This window comes from Charadrius vociferus, unplaced genomic scaffold (assembly GCF_000708025.1).
Source record: "Charadrius vociferus isolate BGI_N301 unplaced genomic scaffold, ASM70802v2 scaffold561, whole genome shotgun sequence".
Taxonomy (NCBI): Eukaryota; Metazoa; Chordata; class Aves; order Charadriiformes; family Charadriidae; genus Charadrius; species Charadrius vociferus.
Genome location: NW_009646848.1, coordinates 984,755 through 1,010,361, shown reverse-complemented (window position 1 = coordinate 1,010,361; position 25,607 = coordinate 984,755). Strand labels below are relative to the sequence as shown.

Here is a 25,607-nt window from a genome sequence, read left to right as displayed (position 1 = left end):
ATGGCTGCAAAAGAACCCCCAGCCTAACTCCACACACCTATCCACAGGCAACTACCAGTTCTTCTTCCTAGCTGGATATATGCTCCTCACCAATTACCATCCTCCTTCCCGTTTTTGATTGCTTACACTCCCTTCCTCCCACTCAAGACCCATCATTTCCTCATGCCACTGTTTGTGTTACACCGGGACTTGCTGCCTACCTCAGCTACAGACAGCACTGTAGTCAGCCAAGGCTCGCTCCTCTGCAAAAGGAAATGAGAAAGACAGTTACATACACATGCATGCACACAGAGAAGAGTGCATAACATCTTTTCCCAGCCAGAGAACTAGGAACCCAGCTCCCAACTTAAGGGTAGGAGGGAATTCTGCAACCTACCTGGCTGGTAGTAATCGTAGACTTTGATGATGGCTGGTTTCAGGTTCTTCATCTGAATTATTTGTTCCAGTTGGAGAATGAAAGTCTGAGATTCATCGTTGAGCTTGTGGAGGTGGAAAGAAATTAGCAAGGAAGAGGAGAAAGAAGTCATTGCATCTTCATCTTCCCTAGCTTGAATGTTTTCCTGCAGTAAATCTCTAATCCATTACACATTATGGATTTTATAAATGGATTATGTGTGAGGAATAGCAAATGCTAACCCAATGACAATGAAATTGGGCAAGCTTCCTCTGCTCACAGTTCTACCAGTGCTCTTTCCCCATGACTAGCCGAGCCTTGGGCTTCTCACACAGCTCCTTGTCCTCTGGCCTCTTGTTCTCACTGTGCCAAATGAAATGCTTTTGTTCCCACTTACCTTCTCTAAATAAATGTAGACCACATTAGCTTTCACTTCTATTTTCTTAACGATGATTTTGCGCTCCAGCTGGGATAGGAAACAATAATACAAGGAAATTTGTGAGCACTTTCCTTAGGGCTTCCTGACCTGAGGGACCCACTGTTGTGTTGAAGGGATGGTGCGGAGCTGGACTCTGCGTGGAACTGTGTCTTTCTCACACATAAGGATTTTAGTGGATCTTTGGCAGTCGCTCATGAATGTCTCTTGTGAGCCCCTCAGGGATGAACTATGCTTTCCCTGCTCAATTAGAGGAATCTCCAGCTCTGGGGACAAAAGGCCGTGTGGATAGCACATAGGACTGATGCGTTGGTCAGCAAACCAGTGCAGGCACCAGTAAAGATTCTTGTCATCTCATCTCACTGACTGCTAGACTGCTCTTGGAAACCTGTCTGGGGGCTGTGCAAATACTTTATCTTTCAGTTTCATGGCTTAATTGGAAAAAATAATCTTTTTGGATAGAACTAGAGTGTCTCTAAAAAATCTTGTCTTAGAATTTCTGGCAAACAAATCATGGTATTTAGCACACCGAGCAGCATTTTTTTTTCTGGACCAAGGCAGAATACAGTCAGTGAGAAAAGCTGAACGACCTCTGATCTCCTGTAGCTAACCTTTGTGGGCCTTTTATGGAAATTAGAGGTTTTGGTTCAATTTCAACAGTAAAAGGCACCTGCTTATGTAGTTACCTCATGGCCTGAAATGAACAGTTCCCAACAGGAGCGAGCAGGTGGGACCTGTTCACCTGAGACAGGCTGAGAGAGTTGGTGCTGTTCAGCCTGGAGAAGAGAAGGCTCTGGAGAGACCTTATAGTAGCCTTTCAGTACCTAAAGGGGGCCTACAGGAAAGCTGGAGAGGGAGTTTTTACAAGGGCATGTAGTGATAGGATGAGGGGTAATGGCTTCAAACTGGAAGAAGGTAGATTTAGATTAAATATCAGGAAGAAACTTTTCCCTTTGAGGGTGGTTAGGCACTGGAACAGGTTGCCCACAGAAGCTGTTGAGGTCCCATCCCTGGGAGTGTTCAAAGACAGGCTGGATGGGGCTTTGAGCAACTTGGACTAGTGGAAGGTGTCCCTGCCTACAGCAGGGGAGTCGGAAAGAGATGATCTTCAAGGCCCCTTCCAACCTAAACCATTCTATGACAGCCGCCTTTTTTCTGATTCCAGAGTCCTTACCAGCATCCTGGATCTGGGAGCCAGGATGAATCCAGACAGAAGGGAGACTTCCATGATCACCATGTTGGATGTGACTCTGCTCCCGATGTAACTGAAGAAGAAACAGTCAGATGGTCTGACTCTGTGAGAATAGTGCCCTCCCAGCCCCCCTTCCCTCCACCACCATACCCTATACACAGGACTCTGAGCCAGGCAGCCCATCCTGGACTGGGGACACGTCAGCCACTGCTCCCTCTTGCAGGAGGTAGCCAGCACCTTCCTTCCCCACACCCTCTGTCCTGTTTGCCCCAAGTGCCGGGTCCCTCCATTGCAGCCCTGAGGCTTTCCCAGCTGCCGTCCCCAAGCACAGCAGGTCTTGCTGGAGGAGGAAACAACCCTTGGGGTCACCTGGTAAGGATGCGGATGGTGAGAGCACGCGCGTTGGCCTGGCTACAGTTGGTCAGCTCTGTGCTGACACGCAGAGTGAAGGTTACAGCAGCCCGCACGGGAGTCTCGTGGTACCTCAGCACTGTCTGCAGGGCGAGGGCCAGGAGGGGAAAAAAAATGACAGGCATGATCTCATGCAGGGAGAAGAGGCAGAGTCCTCCACATCTCCTCTCTTCCATGCTCATCCCACCACCTCACCTGAGCGAAGACACAGCTGCTGCCGTGGACTTGGACCAGGAACTGCCCCGGGACCTCTGTCAGTGCTGCCTGCTGCACCAGCAGCCGCTTCTGCCGGGTGACTTGGAAACTCTTCCCAAAGCCCCTCTGGGACTTCACCCTCACAGTCGCCTGGCCTGATGTGCTGAATGTCCTTGATGCGTATTTTGCTAAGGCTTGCAAGGCAACAACTGTGTCCTAGAGAGGGAGAGACAGTCACCCCTCTGAAAGCATCAGCTCTAGTGAAGCCAGTTTGGAGCAGGAAGACCTCAAGAGGACTTGCCCTGCCAAACTCAGGTGCAAAAGTAAACCAATCCACAGGGAGCTACTTGTTACCTGGGTGGAGGCAAAGCCCCCGTAGGCGTTCTGCTGCTGGGTCAGCCATGCTACAATGCCGGCAGCAGTTGTCATATCACCTGCATGTACCCGTGGTTTAGAGAGGTATGCCAGGAGCACGTAGGCTGTCAGCTCTATGTCCACTGACTGAGTACCAGGCCAGAAGTCTGTGGAAGCCGGAGAGCTTGGCTTGGGGCTCCAGTGGATTTGTCCTCCTGCAGAAGGAAAAGGAGAATGCAGGTGATCTGGAGATGACATAATTGGGGGTTCACAGGAAAAAAAAACAGGCTGCTTTCAGGGCTCGTTCCCTGTACTCAGGCTAGGATTGCTTTCCTCAGTTTATTCTCCAGGTCTTAGCTCACAGATTCCTACGTCTTCCCTCAAGAGGATTTTGAAATCCTCCAGGTTGAGGAAACTCTTTCTGATAAGTCACCCTCACAACTTGTGAAATAATTTGTATTTTCTGTCACACCATGCAGTTACAGCACATATACAAGGAATATGTACAAGTACATACATCATTTCTAATTGCTGTAGCTGGGCATACATTACTTCAGATCCCAGCAGGTGAACAAGAAGCATTACCCCAACTAGCAGCCAGCACCTGACTTGATGGCCTGTTCCTCCAGTTTATACAGCAGCTCCTGGGTTGTCTCATAGTCCCCAGCCAGGGCAAAAGCGTAGGCCAGCACAGCTTCCGTGTAGATGTTGGTGATGTTGTGAACTGCCTGCTGCAGGCAGCGGAGGGTGGTCTGCATCAGTTTGCCCTGTGTTGGGAGAAGAAACACATGACAAACTCTGACAGGGGCAGTGGGCTCTTTCCAGGGAGCTGGACTATGTCTTCCTGATGTAGCTCCAGTGAAACCCAGTAAATTAGATGCTCTCTTGAGAAAACAGTGCATCGGGAGCTATAGCCACTAAACACTATTGCACCATGCCAGTGTTACAGCACCATCGCTTTTGAGGAACGACTCCACAGTTTGGCCAAACATTGGCTGCCTCACAGCAGGTTCCTGGCCTGGGGAACGCCAGCATTAGCAGCTGACATATCCCCATAGTGGTGCCCAGGCATGGGAGCATACAAGGGAGCAGGAGGGAGCGGGAGTGTGCTAACCTTCAGCGGCTGACCCAGCTCCAGCAGTGCTGCAGCGACATACGCCCCCAGGGAGATTTCATCATCCACGCCACCCTGTGAAGGGAATGTGCCTTTCACTCTCTGAGTGGTGTTTGGAGGGCACAGGCAGTGACTCCCCAGATGGAAAAGCATTCCTTATGTGCTCCCCACCCCATACCCTGCTGTCTTTTAGGCTGGTTACATGGGTTGCAGGAGTAACTTTCCGGGCTCCTTTGGGATCCCACAATCTTTGGATGTCACAACCCTTGTCCAACTATTCTCCAGTTGTGCTGCCTGCCTTGGCCCTCATTTACCTTTAGGGAGGAGTGAAAGAGACTCCCTTTGGTTGCAAAGCAGCCACTGGGGAGCTGGTTTTGCTCTAGCCAGCGTAGGGCATCCTGGATGTTCTTGTCATCTACATAGATGTATTTTCTGGCTTGGCCAATACTCTTGACTACAAAAGCTGTCAGCCTAGGAAGAGAATTAGTTGTGAGAGAAAGACAAACACAAAAAAAGGCAAAGAGAAAGCGAAAAGCCTCCTGGTGTTTGTCCCTGAAGGTAACACTGACATAGTGGCATGCCAAAAATGAATAATTTTCATCCAGAAAGTAAAGACAAAAGTGGAAATGGTCCACAGGATCCAAGTGGCTTCTCTCCCTCAGCCTGGTTCCACAAATGTACTACTCAGGTATTACTGCTTTACCCAGTCACTTCACAGCTGAGAATCCTCTTACCCCTTCTACTTTTACCCATTGCACTTCATGTCCCCCAAATACCTAGAGACAATCTTGAATTCCCTGTTTCCTTCCTCCCTTCCTTTCTGCATTTCTCCCAGAACAGACACCACAAGGCCAAGCTGGGCCAGGGCAGCTCTTTCAAACTGTCCCCAGCAATACCCTGCCTGGGGAGATGATTTTCTATTGCTCTTCCTTGATCTACCTCCAGTCAGTATATAACCCTCTTGGCTGCCAGGACACCACCAGTAGTACCCAGTGTTCTCTGTGGGGCAGCAGCAAGGCCATAGAGACAAAAAGGGACCTCCTGCCCACTGGGACCACTTCCTTGTTGTTCCACTTTCCCAGAAACACTGCTGCCCTGCCTTGCTGCTTTTTCAAGTGGCTCAAGTCCCTCAATCTGTCTCCCTGCCAGAGAGCTCCTGTGGTTTACATCCAAAAGAAAGAGCACACATCATATCAATCAGCTTTCCCAGGCACATTAGCTGCTCTGGCCCAGACAGGACAAATCAGGAGCAAGGGATATTCCCAGGGCTTACCAAGTGTTCCCTTCCCCATCCTGCTGCCCAAAGACACTGTAGGACCCATCTCTACGCCTGTAAAGAAGCTGCATTTGGTACCCTGGGGAGATGGAAACAGCAATTAATACAGCACAGTAACACAGAGAGGACAACACTGACTGAGCGCAAGGGCAAGAGCTATTGGTAGGTTGGACACAGTGGAAGGCAGAGGAGCAAGGTGGGTCTGCTGTACTTGCCATTGCGCAGGAAACCTGTTGCCTTCTCCTTGATCTCAGGGGTCAGCTGCCTCGTCTTCTCCAGGTATTGCAGCACATAGACAATGGGGGCAAACAGCACCATGTTCTGCTCCCCACAGCCATGGGGCATCTGCACCAGGTTGCCCAGGTTCTGCAGTGCCATCCCCATGAGATCACCTACGCAAGGGTGTAAGAAACAAAGCAAGTGTCAGTGTGATCTGAGGTGCTTCTCAGCCAGGTACTGGATAATAGTGCTTTATCTCAGCACAGGAGGAAAACACTGCAGAGACGAGGAAAGAGGAGAAAATAACAGTGCAGGATGGAGAGTGGTGACAGTTCTGACTCTTCTCAGTCTGGGCATCATGATGCAGGGTGACCACACTATGGAGTCCACGAGGAACTTTCCCTTATCAGCTTTTTCAGTCTGAAGGTCTCGAACCATAACAAGTACTATTTGTTAAAGGCTATGAGGAGAGCTGCAGTTGCTCAGCATGTGTCATACAGACAGACAAATATAAAAGGTTTTAGGGAAAGGTTGAGATATTTCTGGTCTTTAGCCAGGCTTGTTTTACCTGGCCATATGTCAAGCACCAAAATGTCAGTAAGCTAGCAGGGGTGCTAGTCAGAGGGTGTGAGGGTGTCCATATGTCCCCCAGCCAGCCAAAAAAGCCTTGTATTCGGTTTCCTTCTTTGGGTCTCTGTTGCATAATATCCATGGCCACTTATGCCAGGACTGGCTTCATACCAATTCTGCCACAGGGGCAAATGAGCAAATAAGAGTATTGAATGGTGGGTATGACTGGTCCCAGTAGCCTCTCCAAAGTGTGCTTTTGCAACTTTGTGACACTGAGAAGGCCTTCTTTTCTCCAGGAGCTTCTGTTGTAACAGCGAAACTTAACAGGGAGACAAGACGGTTATGAGCTTTTCTGATGGTATCTACACAGAACTAGCCAAGGTCCCAAAGTTCCAGTAAAAATAGTGGCCTAGAGTCTCTGCTCCAAAGTCCTAGTTAGAAAGATAAGGATTATTCTCCTCTGCAGATTACTTTTCCCATGAAATCCTAAATGCCAATCCAAAAATGTGAAAGCCTGGTGTTGGCAAACCTTGCAGAGAATGGAAACACAGCATCCTCTCTTTTGAGCAGTCTCATGTCAAATGGATCCCCTGACATCACCAGCAAGTTAAGCCTTGCTTGTCTGTAACAGCAGTCAGTGAGACCACAATAAAAATCACTCACCTGAGATGGAAATGGAAGCCCTGGCAGATCCTTTTACTACTTTGTCGGGTAGGTGAAGGGACACAGGTTCTTCAGCCATGTTTCCTGATAACAACAAGATAAAGGTGTAGCATGAAAAATCAAGCCAAATGCATCTAACCAGAGGGACAAGACTGGCACAGATAAATGGGACACTGCCTACATCCCACTCACACAGGCTGCTCCCTACAGTCTGTCCCAGGCATCACACCAAGCTCCACTGCCTGGAAACTTCTCAGATTAGAAGAGCCGAGAGAGCTGCTGGCTAGGCTGAGGGCTCACCAAGCTTCACAACTCAGTTCACTGCACTTCACTTCACAAGATTCACAAGAATCACAGTTGGTCATCACCGGGCAGGGGGACATCCTGGGGAGACTTGCAATGCTGCAGGGACAGGGTGGGAGGGTAGGAGCATCTCTCACTGGTGACTATCAAGCCCCAGTAATACCCAGAGGCTACAGTGTGGGAAGGAGACTACAGAGCAGGATTTTGCCACCTATACTCAGTGGCAAATTCAGTAGGACAGCAAGTGTGGAAGTAGTATTTCTCGCTCTTTCCTATCCGATTGATAGGAAGTTAAACTTCCTATGTGAAAAATCGTTTGAAAACATTCTTTCATCAGACGTCCCCCAGCTTAGTTCTACTCTCAGGTCTAGATACTTCAGGCTGCAGGATCCATTCAGGCTGTCCACATACCTCCTCTTGGGCACAGAAGGGAGCTGTAAGACTTCTCCACTAACACACCTTCTGGCTGCCAGGGCAGGAACATGAACACGAGACAGGAGAAACAAGATTACACACAAAATTTCCAAACAGCAGCAAAATTTCAGAGCCGTTTCAGATCTGAATTCAGTGGTTAGTTCCCAGGCTGTCAGGGACTCCATTCTCCTCACCTTTGGTGGGGTTGTACTGAAGCTGCTTGCTTCACTGCTCAAGAAAGCAGGAGCAAGCCTGAGGGACAGGGCTCTCTGGTCAGTGAGCATATACAAAAGCTCATGTACAATGGGTGACTGGGCAGGGAAAGGTACAAGGAGAAACACAGATGTGGAGAGTGAATGCAGCTCAAGGTAGAGTACTGCAAGAAGGGAATAGGCTTGGCTAGGTCCTGGGGGGCAAAGCAAACTGAGCCACAGCCTTGGTATGCTAATGCAGGCCAAAAAACGAGGAGAGAAGACCATTTAGCCCAGCTCAGCCTCCCTTTCCCCAGCAGCAGGGATACTCAAAGAGAGAGAAGCAAGCCTGTTCTCATACTGACCTGGACCAGCAAGCGTTTGACCAGCATAAGCCTCCGCCTCATGGTAGCTGGCAAGGGCTTCCTGCCCCCACATCGTGACGTGGTGTCCAGTACCTCTGTCCTCACCGTGATATTCACAGTCCCTGGCAAATAAATAGAACAGAGACTGTTTCTTATGCCTGTAGACAAATAGAGTCAACTTGTTTTAACTGATAGTGGCCTGAGATGTCTTCGGGTCGCTAGTCTTCATAGCCTCAGCCGTTTGGCAAGTAAAGGTAAGACAACCATTACTGATGGCTTGTTCAGGCACCCTAAGCACAAAGTAAGTAGGTAATGCTTCACCAACAGTGACTTCATTGCACTACATATGACTGTAACAACAGGAGTTTCAGCAGCCCCTTGGACCCCAGTGTCTCCTTCCCATTGCATATGAAGCCCAGCACCAGCAATACATACAAGGTTCCCCCACCCACATCCAAGCAGCCCCATCCTCCCAGCTGGACCCACAGCTCTCTTTTCACGAGTTGTCCATGCCACCCATTCAGCTCCCGCCGTCTCTGATAGGCTTGTCTAAGAAGGGAGAAAGAAAGCAGACACAATGGATTGCACACTTGAACCACTAAGAACAAACTTCAGGATCCAGAGGGGGCAATGCTCTGCCAGCTTCTCTGGACCTCCCATTCCCTCTCACTGTGGTTTTAGGGTTCTCCATCACCATTCCCATTTTTGTTGCTGTACCCAGCTGGACTGCCGTCACATTCCACATGAAGGTCTTGGATTCCTCCGCACACAGACACTCCTTGTCCCTGCAGGTCCGGCACAGCTCCACCTGGAAGTCTGAGGATTTAGCCAGGGCCACATGGATCTGAGGGAATGACAGATGCAGGTGGGTGATTAGGCAGCTCAGGAGACATGGCTTGGCACAACGCGCTCTAGAACTGGAGGTCACGGTAGATCTGTCCCATACAGTGTTACCTGTGGCACAGCCACACACCTGTATGCACTGCTGCAGGTAGTTGAAGACAGTAGCCTTCAGCACAAAGGTCTCTCCTCGGATGACAGAATATGGCAACGTCACATCCACAAAGAAGGGCTGGACCGTTCTGAGGCTCGTGGTTGGGGCAAGGCCAAATCCCCTCCCAGCCAAGCAGAACATCTTGACTTTCCAGTCTGTGGCAGCTGCAGGCGCTGCAATTGGGACACTCCTGCTGCCGTTGGAGCTGAGAGGAAGAAAGCGCTTGCGTGAAGAAATTCAGCCCCCTCCACTGCAATGGGGAAGGCTTATGGCCCTGGGTGAGGGAGGCCATGCAGGTCCTCAGACCAATCTCTGCTCTATCACCAATGATTTCTGCTCCAGTGACTACAGCAAGGCAGGTCTCAGCAATTTGTTCCCTAAAGCCATAAGTCCTGCTTAAATGCCATCAGTAATGGTGCTATACCATTCTCCTGAGCAAGACACTGCTCCAGCATTCCAGTTCTGTATACTCAGTCAACAGCATGATGTCCTGGAAAGCAGCAGCACCATATCTACCTGAGTGCTGATTCATCAGTCTTAATCTAAGCACTGTGGCAACAAGGGCTACAAATTTAGCTGGTGCACCCACCAAATTGAGAAGTTAGTAGAGCATACCCCAACATGTGAAGGAAGGGTACGTGGTGGTTTGGTCTTGAGGTGTATTGCTTTTGTCTAAACCTGTGTAGACTTCAGTTCTGTACCTCAAAGTCTACTAGTCCTTTGGTTAGATGCACTACAAATGCAGGGAAGAGACACAAAATTCATATGCAGATCTCTCTTTACACCCTCTGACTGGACTTCTGCACAAATGCAAGTTAGCCAAGATGCAATAACAAAGGGATCACCCATCTGTCCATTCATAAATTCTGGCATCACTTACCCAACAGAGAACAGACTCCAGATCCAAGTTTCAGGGAAATAGTGGTGAAGTCTTCCGTGAGTTTTAAATTGGGGCTGTTCCTTAGGGATTCTTTGGTCTTCTGTAGAAGGACCCCCTGAAAGAAAGACTAATGAGTCCCACCAGAGTGGGAGAGGTGAACCCTGCCAATGATAGACAGCCTAGCACTGGGGCAAGAGGAAAAGCAAACAGTAACCGAGACATGGGATGAGCCTAGCAGAGGAAAACATGAGGCTGATTCGGTAGGAGAGGGAAAATATGAAGGGAAAAGAGAGTGGTAACAGGAGAATCAGCTTGGAGTAGTTCATGCACGCTGCACGAGATGATTATCTGCACTAGATAATCATCTAGTGCAAGCTGAGACACAGAGGAAGGAAGTTACTGTCCCTACAGCTGCAGGAGGGGAAAGAAGCCAGCCTTTGGCACAGTCTGCAGGGCAGTCACTGGGAAACAGGTCCTGGCCCATGCTTGTGTTTGCCTGTGCCAGGAAAGGGAATGCCATCCTTTAATGTCAGGGAACATGCAGTTAGTGACATTCTTCAGAGCCCTTTTTATAGGGATTGGGTCATGCTGAGGCTGGTGGACCAGGCAGCTAAGTTGTGGCAGCAGCACCCATTACTCCTCAGAGACTCAATACCCACCACCAGCAAACCCCAGAGATCAGAGGGCTCTTCCACCTGGGTGACCTCATGTCCCAAGTAGGCTGAAAGCGCAGCTCACCCATGGTCAACTTTCTATCCATCCGATGAAGGCAAGGTGACGGCTTCTTGATTAAAAGGTTTGAGAAGATTTTCAGCCCCATGTTCTGTTAGGGAAAGAAGGAGAGCAGGGGAAGTTGAAAAGCATCTGTGAATGTGGAAGACTGGCCACTGTACTTCAAAATTACTCTGAAAACCATCAAGGCCAGGACAGCCTGGTACCCAGGCAGCCCAGAGCAGCACTGGCCAAAGCAGACATAGTGCTGAGGGAGGCATGGCACAGCCTCCCCCATCCCTTCTTTCTCAGGAGGTCACTAAACAACCACCTCTCTTCTGGGGGACACTGGGATGTCCTGCTCCTCTCAATGCATTTCCAGTAACAAGGACACAGAAGAGAGCTGTCAGTGTCCTGCCCCATCCCCTCATGCACGCTGGAGGAAATAACTGGATGAAATCTGGCCTCTGAAGTCATACAGAGGTGTCGGGGAGCACACCCTCCATTCAGCCCCTGGGGCTGTGACACTGACCTGTCCACAAACACAAGAGGTGTCCCTGCACTGTGAAAGACCCTCCTAGGATGTGCTTCTATTGCTAAATAAAAGAGGACAGTGTCTGATCCCCAGGTCCAGGGCCAAATGGCACTGCCTGTCTTGTGTCCATGCTCCTTAAGACTTGTCCTTTCTAGAGGACATCTGTCTTAAAGACAGCAAGAAATCTGCATGGGAACAGTCCAAAATAGTACCAGAGAGCAGGCTAACAACTAAGCCACGTCAACAATCTGTGGTCTAACACTTGGGATCACTCCTTGTCTCTCTTTTCTCTAATACTGCAGACAAAGTGTACACAGCAAAGCGCCCAGGATCTCATTCCAAAGCCCCAAAAGCTGGGTTGTACTGGTCCAGGATATCATCATCTTGCTTTCTGCATCTGTGGAGGGGAATAGACGTGCTCATTCTCATAATGGGATTGTACGTCTCTTGAAACAGCACAGCTAGATCAGGACAGACAGTTCTCTGGAGAAGGCAAGGGCTTCTCAGACTGTGTGGGGAGAAAGATATCTCAAATTTTCATAATTTCTGGGAAAAGTCAGAGGTGATTACCCGGAAGAGGTTAAAGATGTCAGGCTGAAAGGAATGTTGTGGCTTCCCTCGTAGCAGAGGTGACGTGGACTGGGGCTGAACACAGTGATCCGAACGTTCTTCTACTTGGGCAGGGTATCCATGTTGGTAGGCAGCAGGGAACAAACCATAGACCTAGGGAAACTCACAGGCAGGGAAGAATTGTTCAAGGAGCAGATACCTCCAGATGTTTCGCTCCACCCTCCCATAGCACACATACCCATTCCTGCCCATGTCCCTAGGCAGACCCCACTTTCTCCTCCAAACAAAGACCTCCTCATCCATTAGCCTCCAGCTCCCCTTGCCACAGCCCCTGCCTGCCTCTCCCAGCTCATCCGTCACTCCTGTTTTTTTGCCTAGTTGCACAGACACTCACCATTTGGTTTGTCAGCTCACTCTCTGGTCTTGCGAGGAACATGTTTCCATCCACTGCCTGTACTGCACACAGGGAGCCAGGGGCTGCCTGCAGTCGGAGCTGCACTGTGGACCCTAGGTGGGCTTCTTTAGCTGGGAATCCTACCTTGACCTTGAGAAACACACCAGGAAAAGAAATACGAAAAAGAGAGAAAGAGGGGTGAGGAGTCTGACAGACAGGCGGCACAGAGAGAGAGAGGGAGACCAACTGGAGTCTTCCCGGCTCAGCCACTGCTGTGAACATAAGTCACTGCTGAAGCTCTCCTGGTCCCTGGGCACTGGGCTGCAGACATCCCCTTCCTCTCTTCTCCCCAGTTCTCTTTGAAGGATCTGAGGGTCTTTTTTCCACAAGCCTGCTGACTTCTGCTTGTAAGCTCTCCCCCAGTCACAGGAGTGAGTCTCACCTGGTTTTCAAAGCACAAGGCAACATCAAACCGGATGCTGTCAGCTGTCACCCCTCCATTGGGGAAGATGGCGTACACCACTAAGGAAGGTGATGGGGTGAAGTCAGCAGTGAAGGTCAAAGGGATGGAGAAGGAGCCCTTCAACACTGAGGAAGGAAAGGGAAAGTGTTTTCATCACAGCCCCACCAAGATCTCCTTTTGGCCTTCTTGTTTTTCCTTTATAATCTCACAAAGTCAAACCAATTCTTGCTTCTGCTTTGTCTGCCCCCTCCCTCCATTGTGGGACCCCATGTGCTCCATCTTCCCACAGGTCCTCCCAGTATGTCTTCCCTTTGTTTCTTCCCTCATTCTGTCTTTTCGGCCTCTTCTAGCTGAAACAATTGTTTCCCCAGCCTCCCTCTGCCCTGTTCACTGACTGCCCATGACTTATAGGTTCAGGGAATTTGGCAAAAACTCTGGCAACTCTCACTGTCCAACCTAGAAACCCAACTGTTTCCTGTTGTCCAGCCACCGCAGACTTACTGTTCAGCTTCCCAACCTGGACACTCCTCTGGCCCCTGACAACAATTCCGGCCTTCCCAGTGACCTGGAGAAGGAGGGACATGGGATGATCAGGCTGCTGTTTGCAGTCACACTTGCCCGTGTGCATCTTGCTTTCCTGTGCAACCTCAGAAATAAACTGAGGGTCCAATCCAACCCCACTCCTCGGGCCCAGCAGATTTGCAGACATCACAGTGTGGGAGGTGAAGCTTTAACACATGAGATTCTGGTCCGGTCTGTCCAGTTAGGACAATGGATGGGTAGTGGGTTCACTAGAGATAAGTGAGCTGAGGCATTTCCCCTCTAGTAGGCAGGTCTCCAGCTGGACCAAAAGCCATTTCCACTGAGCAGCTGTTTGATAACTAGACTGAAAAAGTGGTTCCCCATCCAGTTTTAAAGGGGGAAGAGTTTGACAGCAGACTCTGCACAAGACCCACTGTGCAGAGTGGAAGACAGACTTCCCACTGCAGCCTTGGCAGAGGCTAAGGGGGCAATGGGCTGCAAAGGTAGAAGCCTCCTCCCATTCATGGAGGTGACTGGGGCCCCGATACCAGGATCACACTGTGGCCAGGCTGAGCCCTACTGGGTGTAGTGTTCACCCCGTTCTCCAAGAGCAAATATTTCCTCTCATCTCTCCAGGGATGATCTAAATTACACCCTCAACATTTCATTGGGGTCTGGTCCCATCAGTGCAGCCTTTCACCCCCAGGTTCTCTCCTACGCTTACTCACATAATATGCAAATCCTATACGGCTGGTGTCTTCTCCCAGGTCATCCCGATTGAGCGTGAAGGTCACCTGGACATTCTGTTTCAGTCCACAGGGCAGTGTTCCTGTGAGTGGGTGTATGTCCAGGAAGCTCTTGGTTGTGACATGGAAGGGCTGCAGGTGATGATAAGCGTTTGTGTAACTGAAGTCTGTTTTCCAAGGTGTGTGCACGAGATCCTCCAGTGTGAACCTTCCCTGAGAGGGGACCAGAGACACACAGAAATCAAGAGTTTTATACTTCAGTGCTTTGTTAGGATGCCATCAGCTTGGTTTGGGAAAGGTTGTTGCTTGGTGCCTTCCTCATGGCTCTGCACAGGCAGAGCTGTGTGGGGAGCTCAGGACTGAGCTGGCAGGGGGGCTGCATGGCAGGAGCCAGGAACACTGGCAGAACTCAAGGATTCTGACTTTCCTGTATGCAGAGGTGGGATTTACCTCCAAAGAGACTGACGAGCTGTTCCAGGCAGTTGTGTCCAGGTTGAATGATGCCATTCCACTGCCATCTGTGATATATGTTTTGATGAACCGACGTCTCATGAACTTTATGACGAGATAAACTTTTCTGTTTTTCATACCATTTCCATAGTGATCCTGAACCTTAATCTAGTGAGGCAGAAAAGCCAAAATTAGATGTTCCTTCCGGTGTTGTACCCAAAGCCTTCCTCCCTCTGACAAATGTAGAACCTCCTGTGTAGGTGGACTTAGCTTCAGTCTGGCCCCAAGAAGATAGACCTATAAAACTCCCTCATCTCTAAAGCTAAGCTGAGAGTGGTTAAAATCTGTCTTCTCCAAAAGGTGTGTGTGGCTAGAGCATGAGGAGCTTATCTCCTAGCCAACAGCTGGGACATCCTTGCATCCCTGCTGAGACATCACTCATTGCCCTCAGCAGAAGCTAGAGGTGTAATGACATCAGGGAATCTGAAAAGCAGAAAATGGAGCTGCACAGTCAAGTGATGTGATACACTGCATGGTAAAGTACTCTGTCTGGAGAACAGAAAATGGTTTGGGTCAGCAAAATTTACTAGACACTAAATTCCTTGGCAAATGATGAGGACGGAAGAAACAAAGCAAAAAATTACCTTCCCCCTGTAGGGTACTCCAGGGATGTAGTAAGGATTTGGTGTCTCAAACACAGCCCTTGCAGCTGTCCTGGAGATTAGGATTTGGCTGGAGGTGTTGATCTGCACCCCTGTTGGAATGCAGAGTTCAAGGGAAGTGGGATCAGTATCGGAGATGACCACTGCACCCTAGTTTAATCTCACTTTGTTGTTCCCAGCCCCTCTAATCAGAGTGTCTCAAACTTCCTTCCCAACACCAGCACCCTTCAAGGTTTGGAGGCTGTTCCTGTGGCAGCTCCTTCTTTAGTTAAGGTGTTTCCAAGCCCCTTTGTGGCCTTACAGACCACGCTTCTAGTCACACCTCATCTGCCTGCTGGCAGAGTAACTCTCCATGGGCACAGCGGTGTCCATAGTCCTTGGGCAGAAGCGCTCTCTGTGTCCTGTGACGGTCCCAGCACCAGGTGGAGGAGAGGAGGAGGTGTGCCCACTCTGACCCTTGCACCCCCAGAATGGTCCCTCTCACCCTTGCACCTTCTCTGCTGCACCTAGTTGTAAGCAGATCCCACGGGTACCTGTGCCCATCTCCAGGAGAGAGGCTTCTGCATAGAGTTTGCTGTCTTCCTCACTGGGAGCCAGGTTGAAGGCTGATGTGCTTACAGAAGGAGTGAAGCACCCCTTGCTCGCGGTCTGCAATAGGAAGTGGTAGATGTTACTTGGGGCTGGGGAGAAGGGAAGGAGTTAGAAGCATGAGGTACCAGTCATTCTGTCATCACTGTTGATTGCAACAAGTAATAATGCAAACATATATAGATGGGTATGGTTCACACTTTAAAGTCTGTATTTTCTATTTTATAGTCATGGGTATGCGTAATTCATGTTGCAGAAATATAAAACAAATCATGCATCACAGTATTATCAAAGTTACAATGTTGGCAACTTTCCAGTTCTAGTAGAAAACTGAAGACTGCACTAACTGGAGCACTAAGAAAATATGTGAGTATTTTAAGAGATCTAGCTTGGAGAACTGTAGAATCAAATGAAAATTCAAATTAACAAATCTCTTCCAGGGCTGGAAGATTACAACTACTGTAACAAGTCATAACGACAAATCATTAAGCATGAAAAGTTTTCAACCATATGTACAAGGAAAGAGCCCAGCTATGAAATACTTTGTTAGGAATGGAAAGATGTAATAAGAGAATTAATATAAAAATATGCAATATATAAATATATAAAAAGAAAAAAGATAAAAGCCACTGTGTGATTTGGCTGTGGAATTAACCATGTCTTCACCATATGTTAGTGTCCTTGTGCAGCTCCAGGATAGGTTCACCTTAACATAGCATTTTTGCGCCCGAGAAAGCTCTTTTAATTGTTGTTTCCTACACTGCATGAGTTTCTGGCCAGTTATGCTCCTTTCCGGAGAAGAACAAAACTCTCAATCTTTCTGCGAAACTCCTCTTTTCTATTCCCTATCACAAATAAGCAAAGTTGCAGAGAAGGATTTCTGGGGGTGAAGTCTTCTCAGTTGGTCTGGACAACAACAATTGCATTAATTGAATAAAAAAAATTACTTATTAGTCTACGTATATATTACAGAGATGGGCAAACCTCCCCTACATAGCAATTCCTTCTGTTCACTCAGCCCTTGACACACTGTCCTGTGTGGTGCTCCTCCACAACCCATGTATCTTCCAGGATTTTACTCACCGGACCACTGTATTCCCTACAGATGTCCTTGCTGGCATTTTGAGGACGCCTCCTTGCCTTCTGGCACAAAGTCACACGCATGATCCCTTGCACTGCTTTCCCATAGCTGTACCTGCAGGGAGAACACCAGAGGAGCTGCAGAGCAGAGGCACTGGGTGTTTTGCTGAGCACATTGCTCCACACAAGGTGACCTTCCTGATGAAGGTCCTAATACAGCTGGTAAGCAGGCAGGCACAACTGGAAATATAATACAATGTGTACTTGGAGAATGCAATAGCGCGGTCCTGTGTCCAAGAGAGACAGAAACAAAACACAGACAGGAAAGGACCCACACTCTCCGAAGCTCTCCCTTTTCTGGATACTTGCTGTTCTGGAATTACAGGCAGAGGCAGAGAGCTGACCTGAGTTGATGTGTCCACATGGCACAGAGCAGCACCCAGTGGAGGTATTAGCTCAGGTGTGAAGGCAGCAGAAACTTGTGTCCCTGCAGACAGCAACAGCAAGTGCATGGTATGGCAGTATAGAGCTACAGAGTGACCTCAGACCTGTGAGTGACCTCAGAGGCTTATATCATCATCTGGACTCTTGTTTCCATCATCAGACCCGCTCTGCTGGTTTTTGCAAGGTACAGCAGAAGTGTGCCCTTGTCAGTGCAGACATCCCCCCCGCCTGCCCTGCTGCCTTTCCCTGCTTTGACTCCTCTCTGGCTTTGCGTTGGAGCAGTGCTCCTGACAGTATCAGTAACAGGAAGACATCTATGACCTGTCCTGGGGGTGCGGAGTGCTGTACTGTTTTCTACTGGAGCTCCATATGGTCTAATTTTAAATGTTCCAATCAATGAGAAATTATGTCAGACCAGCAGCAAAAAGACGCCAAAAGTCTCTGGACAACCCAGCCCCAAATACAAATGAGCTCACCCGCTTTATCTGTCTACAAAGTGCTTCCATGGTCATTCTCCTTCCTCCTTTGTGCATACACCATCTGAGATCAGACTGTCCTTCACATCCTCATCTGCTCAGTTTTTGCTAATGCCTACATAACTGGAGAAACCCACCTGCTGCTTCTAAGAAGGTAATAAGTTCAGCAGCATGTAAGTGAGAAGGAACAGTATAACCTTCTAAAGAAACACCAGTTCCTGCTCCTTCACCTCAGCAAATCAGTCCCATATCAAATATGTGGTTTTCCCCACATAAGGTCTTTCTGGGCTGGGCATACACAGCTTCCAGAGCAGAGCATGTCTTGCCTAAGACAAGCCTCCCTATAGCTGGATGGTGTGGGTCTCTCTCTCCCAAGCGTGGGTCGTGTACATCTTCCCCAAGGAAGAACCCATCAGTTTGACCCTTGCACTATTTGGGATTCTTTGAAAGGAATGAACGACTGTGGCCCTTCTTGAGCCACTTCTCCTCAGGAGATAGGAAACATACAGATAGGAAACATACAGCAACATACAGTAAGAGAGACACAATTTCGATGAGCTCTTTCCTTTCCCCTCAACATTCTCCCTACCTGCCACACACACGCAGTGGGAAAGTTTTATCTGAAGCATAAATCTGAGCTGGTCCCTCGAAGAAAACATCGAATTTTTGCAACACTGGAACAAAAACCACAGAGTTACTCCATCAAAGGCAACAAAGTACCCTGACATGGGATTGCAAAAGGGAGGAGTATGTTCATGTAAGGCTGGAGGCCCATGAAGGAATGTGTTCATAAGGTAAATGCAAGGACTAATTAAAAACAGGGAAAATGAAGAAAGAATCCCCTTTTCCCCCCAACATACGAACAGTCTCACAGAGGTCTTCAGTGTATTTTCTCTCTGTGCCAGCCTAGTTGTTAGCAGATACCTTCTCCAGGAATCTCCAGTGTGGTCTCCCTTGTGCTCATTTCTCATATTGCCCACTCTATACTCTACAAATTTGTGTTTAATCCTGGGTCTCAGGCAGTAAATCTTAGTTTACAATGTTTGGCTATATATTGTTATACAGACAGAAACAAGCAACTGTTTCCATCCAGTTCTTGGTTCTCCATACTCCATCTTACCATGTTCCTCCACCTTAAAGGTACCAGATGCTTTCGGGTTCGCCACACTGATGGTGTAAGTCCCCAGAGAAAGTTCAGCAGCTAACTGGAAAGAGAGATCTGCAATGCCCTGTTTGGGTTTCACATCCAGCCACTGGCCAATGCGGTTTTGGTTTGGGTCCTGCAGTCCCAGGAGAGGAAAAAAGAAGCAGTCATCAGCAACACCTGTTATCTTCTACCCAGAGCCCACTGGATTCAAAGGCTTTTCAGAGATTTCAGAGGCTTTCACAGGTTCCTGCTGTTTTTAACCCAGATGGTGCTGAAGTGAGCTGAGTGCTGGAGCGCCAACAGAGGTGAACGCAACCCACCCAGGGTTATTTTAATCTGTACTGCCATCGAAAAAGGAGGTATGAAAGGTCCTGATATTTAGGCTCTCCGGTCTTACGTAAAGATGAACTGTTAGAGCCAGCTAAAACCTGGCTGGTGTTCCTGAATGTTGAAATGCATGGAAGGTGAACCATTTGGATTGTCAATGCTTGTTAACAAGAAGCATGTGGAGAGCGTATGCACATGCATGTGTATATGCAGACCCTAAGAAAAGTAACTTTACTGAGTAAAAGAGCTACCTAGGTATTATCCATACTGAAGTACCTTTCCTCATTACACCTGAGGAGTCTGAAACACCCACCTGGACTTCCACCACGGAGTACTGCAAAGCAAACAGACAGCAATGTCAGAAACTGGCATGACATAGCAACCTGCATATAAACTTATCTTACTCACCTAGCACATGTGCTGTGACAACACCGCCAGTCACAAACATTACAATAAAAAGAGCTTGATCCTACCAAAACCAGGAGAATGGCTTTGAAATAGTAAGGAAAATAGGTAACAAAAATCCGTGCTGTTCTTTGGATTTGCTTTTTGATACCTGAATTTTTAAGATGCACTTTGATAGATACTGTACAACTGTGAAAGCTAGAATTTACTATAAAAAAGGAGAAAAGTAGAGACTCACAAATGTCATCATTCCAAGTTCATAAATATTAAAAGGCTTCTTACTTTTGTTACATAAATCTCAAGAATTAGCAAAACTGCATCACCTACAGGAAGAATACACCCCACATTTTTCTACAGCCAGGAGGCAGTAGTGGTGAAGGACATGTGATTTGGGAGCGTGGGGCGTAAGGAGGCAGTAGCAGGGGCTTGGGAGAGTGACAGGTCTGTAAACAGAAGGCCATAATAAATTCACATTATTCATCATTCTAAGCTTTCATGCAAGTTAGCATAGGCAGCTCTGTTTTCACTGAAACAAAAAAAAAATATGCAGGTTAACTGTTTTCATAACTTGAATCTAATGACAATGCTAAACCAAAATATGCTCGTGAATGGCACCCATTTTATCTCTAACCCATTTATTTTACAAACTATGTATGATAGCTTTAATGTTGCAGTGCGCTCAACTCTCATAACAGCTTCGGTTAAACATGACCTCATTTGAATTTTCATCACAGCGTTATAAACAGTTATAATGCTAATTTACTCATACTCACACATAGGCATCAAACATTTATAGTCAAAAATCTTCATGAACCAATTGTAGCCATGGAAGCAAATGTATTGTTTACTCTATTACCTAGTACAAGAGATATGACTTCTCTGTTGGGGGGAGAAAGGAATGCATGATCCTAGGCCCTCATGAATAGCCCAAAAAAGAGGAAATCAAGTCAGCGATAAAGAAGCCCGAAGCATCTCTCCCTTTATTTCAGTCTAGAGGGATTTGATCCAACTCTGCTCATGTGTGCCCTTCAGTATTTATCTGTCATGGCATGAATTCCCGTTGGCTCTCCTTAAATTGCTTCAGGACAGAATAACGTGAAATAGCTATAGCTGCCGGCTGCAGGTAGAAAGATGCTAGTCTTGCAGTTTCCTGGCTAGCACATATGCAAGTCTCTGGCAAATTCTCACTCCCTCGACATGGGGAGAATGAGCTGCTGCCAGCAGCAAGTCAGTATAATTTGGTTATACTGTTTTCTCTCTTTTCTCTTTTTATGATCAGTTCATGCATATCCCTCTCCATTAATTTTTCTTAAAATTTTGCAGGTGCATCGCAGCTTGCTTCAGACCCTCCTGCCACCCTTGGGTGCAAACACGCTCCACAAAGCACTGAGCTTTCCAGAGCTGCGGGAGGGGAGTTTGGGGTCTGCCCGAGTCTGTACACAACTTGTCTGGTAATGGTGCCCAGGATGTCCCCAGAAGCCCTGCCTGTTTTTTGGGGGGGAGGGGCAGATGCATGCAGCTCTCAGGCTGCCCTGGACTAACTCACTTAGCAGGGAGCGCCAACACACTCCCCAAATACCATCAGCAGTGCCAACCCTCCCACCGGCCAGCAGCCATCCTGTGACAGTGACAGCACAGCCGTCAGCAAAGAGGTGCCCCTGTTCCAATTCAGTTTGGTCGCGGGTTGGCATTGTGCACCCTGGGTGCTGCAAACATCAGGACTGTCTCAGCCTCCACGCCGTGAGGCTGGCAGAGGAGGCAGAGCTGAGAGAGGCACCCCAGAGACCCCCTCGCCTCCACTTAGGTGGGCTTTACCTTGCTGTTAACAGGAGCAAAATCTTCAGTCAACGTCACGATCCGAAACTTCACTGAAGGGAGAAAAGGGAAAAGAGCACATTATAGAGCCAGAGTGCATTCAGGAATGGACTTGCCCTGCACTTGCCTTACCTCAAAATCACAGCTCCCCACACAGCCCTCCCAGCAGCCCCCCTTGCCCCTTGCTCAGCCCTTCCCACTGCCTCTTTCCTCCCCACATGCAGCAGCAGCAGCACAGCAGCCAGCCTCCCAGTTTAGGGGCTTTTCCACAGGCTATGCCCAAAATTACTCTTATGCTTCCTCATCCGCAGCGTGAGCAGACCAGTTCTACCTGGCCCTGCCTGAGAAGACTGTGTTCACGTCTGCTGCCTCTTCTGAACCAGCTCTGCTCCTAAAGCATGTGAGACTGACCCTTCCAGTTTTTTCCCACCCCTAAAATGTGGTGCACGGATACATCACTCCAGAAGGCAGCAGACAGCTTCCCCCTCTGTCCCCACGGAGGCTGCATGGCACAAAGTACTCAGCATGCCACTCAAGGAAAATTAGGACCAAAGTGCAGGCAGATCAAGGCAGGGGAACCATCGGGGTGCTCCATGCAGAGTGCTCACCTGTCTGTCCTGGGTGATAGATGGGTTTATCCATCTGGATGAAGGTGCCTGTACCAGCCCTGCGGATCAGGACTTGCTTCTCTTCATTTGCACTGAAGTAGTAGCCATTGGAGATGTGCAGGTGGACAGTGCCCACCTCTTGGTTGCCTGCAGGTCGGGGGACCTAGGACGCAAAAGAGGAGCTACCAGATTAGCAAGCAGCGGGGAAGGACAAGATGGCATCAGAGCAGTGCTCTTCTCACTCCTGCTGCACTGTGAGGCCAGGCTCTTCCCTGTCTTACTCTGAAGGCCAGCACAGGGTGTCCCCTCAGTGACAGAGAGTTGTGTCTGTGGAAGCACAGGAGACGCCTTTGCACTTGGACAAGAGGAAAAGGGAGCCTCTTCTGGCGCAGAAATTGTGTCTGCCCCCTTCACAGGGCCACTGTTACAGCCTGCATGGAGCAAGATGGAGAAGACTCAACCCAAGGGAAGGAGAGGTCTATGGCATAAGAAACCTGTTTCCTGGCCTGTGTGGGTCAGGGAGACTGAAATCCACTCGTGTTCATCAGTGCAAACCAAGAAAATAAGGTTCATGGGTTTGGCAGATCGGAGAGCCTTGTGTTGAGCTTGTGTGTGTAACCTCCCATGTCTTTCCTAGTCCTCCAGCACATTTTCCAGCCCTTAAAGAGAAGCTTGGAGAGAAGCAGATGTGATGAGAGGCTGTCTGAGACAAAAAGTCTGGCTCTTTCTGCACTACGATTCACAAACGACACCCTGTGACAGTGCTTCCTTCTCAGTGGAGAGAATGAGCTACACAGTTGCCATTTGGGTCCTTCTAAGCTCCTACATCCTCCTCAGTCCTTTGGTGCTTAGCCAGGCAGCCTTCCCTCGGTGTGCCACCAGGTGGGACTGCGAGATACCCAGCAAGAACAGTATTATGCAGACAGACAAAGGCAGGCACCAAAGACACCACGCTCCCACTGAACACTCTCCCTGACTTTGCATTCGCCCCTTTCCATGCCCTCTCTCCTCCCATCACCTTCATTGTCTATTTCTCTGGTGAGAGGAGTCATGAGCCAAAAGAGCATGCTGGGAGCTGCCAGCTAGAGGTCCCTGCTAAGAATGATCCTGACCTGAAATTTGGAGCACTCGAAGATCCAGTTGTTCCGGACAACCTTGCGGTAGAGGCTGAGGTTGCCAGATGGATACACAAGAGTTAAAGCCACACGAATAGGCTTCTCCACCCCACGGAGGTCCAAACACACCCTCTGGGAAGAGGGGTAGGGTAGTGCAGCTGGAACGATGACCAGGTACCTCCTGCAGTGAGGAAACAAGACATCGTATCCTGGAATTAGTCTCACCCACTCTTGGCAACTGTTTATGGTCTGAGAGAGCAGGAGGGTTTCCCACCTCTCTGGGGGTAGGACATGCTGCTCTGCCGGAGTGATAGGGACAGATTAACAATGAGAGTGTGAAACTCTCACAAGGGTGAAGGAAGGTATATAGTTAATGTCAGAAAAATAAAAGAGAAATACTCTCAGGTGACCTCAGGTCACACTGGTGTGCATATGTTTTTGGAGGATGCTACAGCAGCACAGAGAAATTTATACAGTAGAGACCATCTCTGCTTCTACAAAGGGAAGCATTCTTAGGCGTTCTCAGTACACATGGAAAAGGCAACAGCGCTATGGGACTAAGAAATGGAGCAAAGTGCAAAGTTCAGGCTAGGGCCTGAATCCAAACCTGCCACGTGTCTGTGTTCATTCAGACCTGAGGTGGCAGCTGTGCAATTCTGATCCCAAAGATCTCTGAGGCTCTAGGTCTGTTTTGGCCCCACATCATAAGCTCAGGATTCTCTGCAGCTTTACTCCAGCCCCTCAATAGAAAAGGATTCACCCTTCTTGCTTTGAGATAGGTCCTCTGGCAGCAGACTGGTTCCTGCTTAATCATCCCCAGCCCTGCGGCCCTTTTCATTTGCCCTTCACAGTATCCTACACCTTTCCTTTCAGGCTGCAGTCCCTCAGTCTTCTTGTTCCCACTGCTAGTCCTCACCTAGTTCTTGCACTGTGGCAAGATCTGTGGGAGAGGATTCCACCTTTAGGAGGACCCTGTGTTCACAACAAGGCTTGTGGCATACTGCATACCCATGCCTATCCCTTCCAGGAGATGACTTGCAGGGTCCCACACTCTCTCCCTGCTGTCCTGACCCCTCCCTCAGCATCACAATTATCATTCGTGAGATTTTTAAATGGCACTTACGGTTGTGCCACTATCCTCAGGGTGTAGAGCAGGCAGCTCAGGAGGAAGGGAGTCCACATTTTCATGGGAGAACCCCAGAGAGGTGGATTCCTCTGGAGGGCCAGTCAGGAGAGAAGGTAAGGGTGCAGCTTCTCTCCTTCCAAGGTCTCCAGGCCACCTGCTATTGTTGCCGTTTCTCCCAGGAAGCAGACAAGAAACCCCAAAGTTTAATTCCTTCTGCCTCATTCCTGTGTTTATAGTGCTGCAGGCACAGGGTTGTACCATTCAGGATGTTTCCCAGCCAATCCAAGTCTTTTTGGACGCCAGCCTCTCTGTTGTCCTACTCCCCTGTGGATGGACCAGCATCATTCAGACAAATTTGCTTTTTAGTTCGCTAAGCAACAGCCTGTTTCCTGTTCACTGCACTGACCCTGGTTCCTGTGCCAGCTGCAGCCCCAGTCCCATTGTTTTGCCTCTAGCTGGATTGTCCCATGTCCCCTTGGCATGTGCGCTCAGCTGGAGCTCACGGTGAACTCTTGTGGTCATACTGTCCCCAAGCTTTCTGAGTCTGTAGCTCCCAAGGCAGGTCTCAGCCTTGAACAGGAAACCAGGCTTTGTACAAAATAAGTATATATTCAAAGTATATTCAAAAGCACTCTGCTCTTAGGCAGAGTGCTGCCTTACCCAGGAGGAGAGCAGAGGGAGTAAGGCAGAGCTGGAGTCCTCACCTTATCTCTGCCCTAGGGGTGTTTCAGTTTGAAGAGGAAATCTGACAGCTACAGCTCACTGCAGCTGTATCACACAGTCCTGCGTGGTCCGGTTCAGGCTCAGCTCACACACACACTCACTGCTGGAAATAAGGGTTGAACATTGGTCAGGCAGGTCAAAAACTGTGCAGCTTGAGGTCTACAGGGCTTTTTCAAGCTACAAAGAAGCTGTGGCTCTACCCCTAGGTGACGGGAACGCACGCTACCTAGTTTGGGAGCCTCTTTCCGCATACTAACTTTATACCTGTTAGTCTACTGAACTTTTCCCTGAGTATTTTACCATAATTGAAAAGAAAATTTGGTTCTTGAAACTACTAATTCTTAAAATAAGTAAGTTCTTCTCTATTAGTGTAATGGCCATTTCATATCAAAATACACCACTGATTTATCCTCCAGTACCAAACTGAGTTCTGAAATATGTAGGGCCTAGCAATATTCGCCTTTTCTTTAGGAAAGATTGATACATAACAAGGAAACTAGGGGTTTGTGGGTTTTTTTTTTTTTACACACACCCCCCCATAGTGAGCAGATACAAATCCTTTTTTTTCCCCCTAGGGTTTGTTCAGCTCAGAGATGTTGGTGCCAACAGCTGAGAAAAAGGTGTAAGTGCACCTGGATAAACAAGTGAACAGGAACCAGAGCAAGAAAGTGAATCAGTCTCTGACACGAGGCTGCCCTTTGTTTCTTCCCATAGGTCTCAAAAAGTACA

The 25,607-nt window shown here is 48.6% G+C and overlaps 1 protein-coding gene across 1 annotated transcript; it reads right to left on the bottom strand.

Moving 5' to 3' along the window:
* Window positions 1-201: 201 nt before the first annotated feature.
* Window positions 202-24,217, bottom strand: LOC104294503 (alpha-2-macroglobulin-like protein 1). Its single transcript, XM_009894116.1, has 35 exons — window positions 24,153-24,217; window positions 23,027-23,210; window positions 21,915-22,077; window positions 21,307-21,359; window positions 19,400-19,420; window positions 18,733-18,892; window positions 18,202-18,286; window positions 16,696-16,807; window positions 15,558-15,672; window positions 15,007-15,116; window positions 14,363-14,530; window positions 13,895-14,125; window positions 13,146-13,209; window positions 12,624-12,769; window positions 12,182-12,331; window positions 11,788-11,940; window positions 10,710-10,794; window positions 9,972-10,086; window positions 9,071-9,296; window positions 8,815-8,941; window positions 8,098-8,219; window positions 7,539-7,593; window positions 6,825-6,908; window positions 5,588-5,764; window positions 5,370-5,451; window positions 4,411-4,567; window positions 4,097-4,171; window positions 3,587-3,749; window positions 2,983-3,197; window positions 2,629-2,844; window positions 2,392-2,516; window positions 2,005-2,095; window positions 792-860; window positions 377-479; window positions 202-242 (listed from the first exon to the last, which is right to left on the bottom strand). Exons 1-35 carry the CDS (start codon window positions 24,215-24,217, stop codon window positions 202-204), a joined length of 4,308 nt encoding a protein of 1,435 aa, XP_009892418.1.
* Window positions 24,218-25,607: the final 1,390 nt, after the last annotated feature.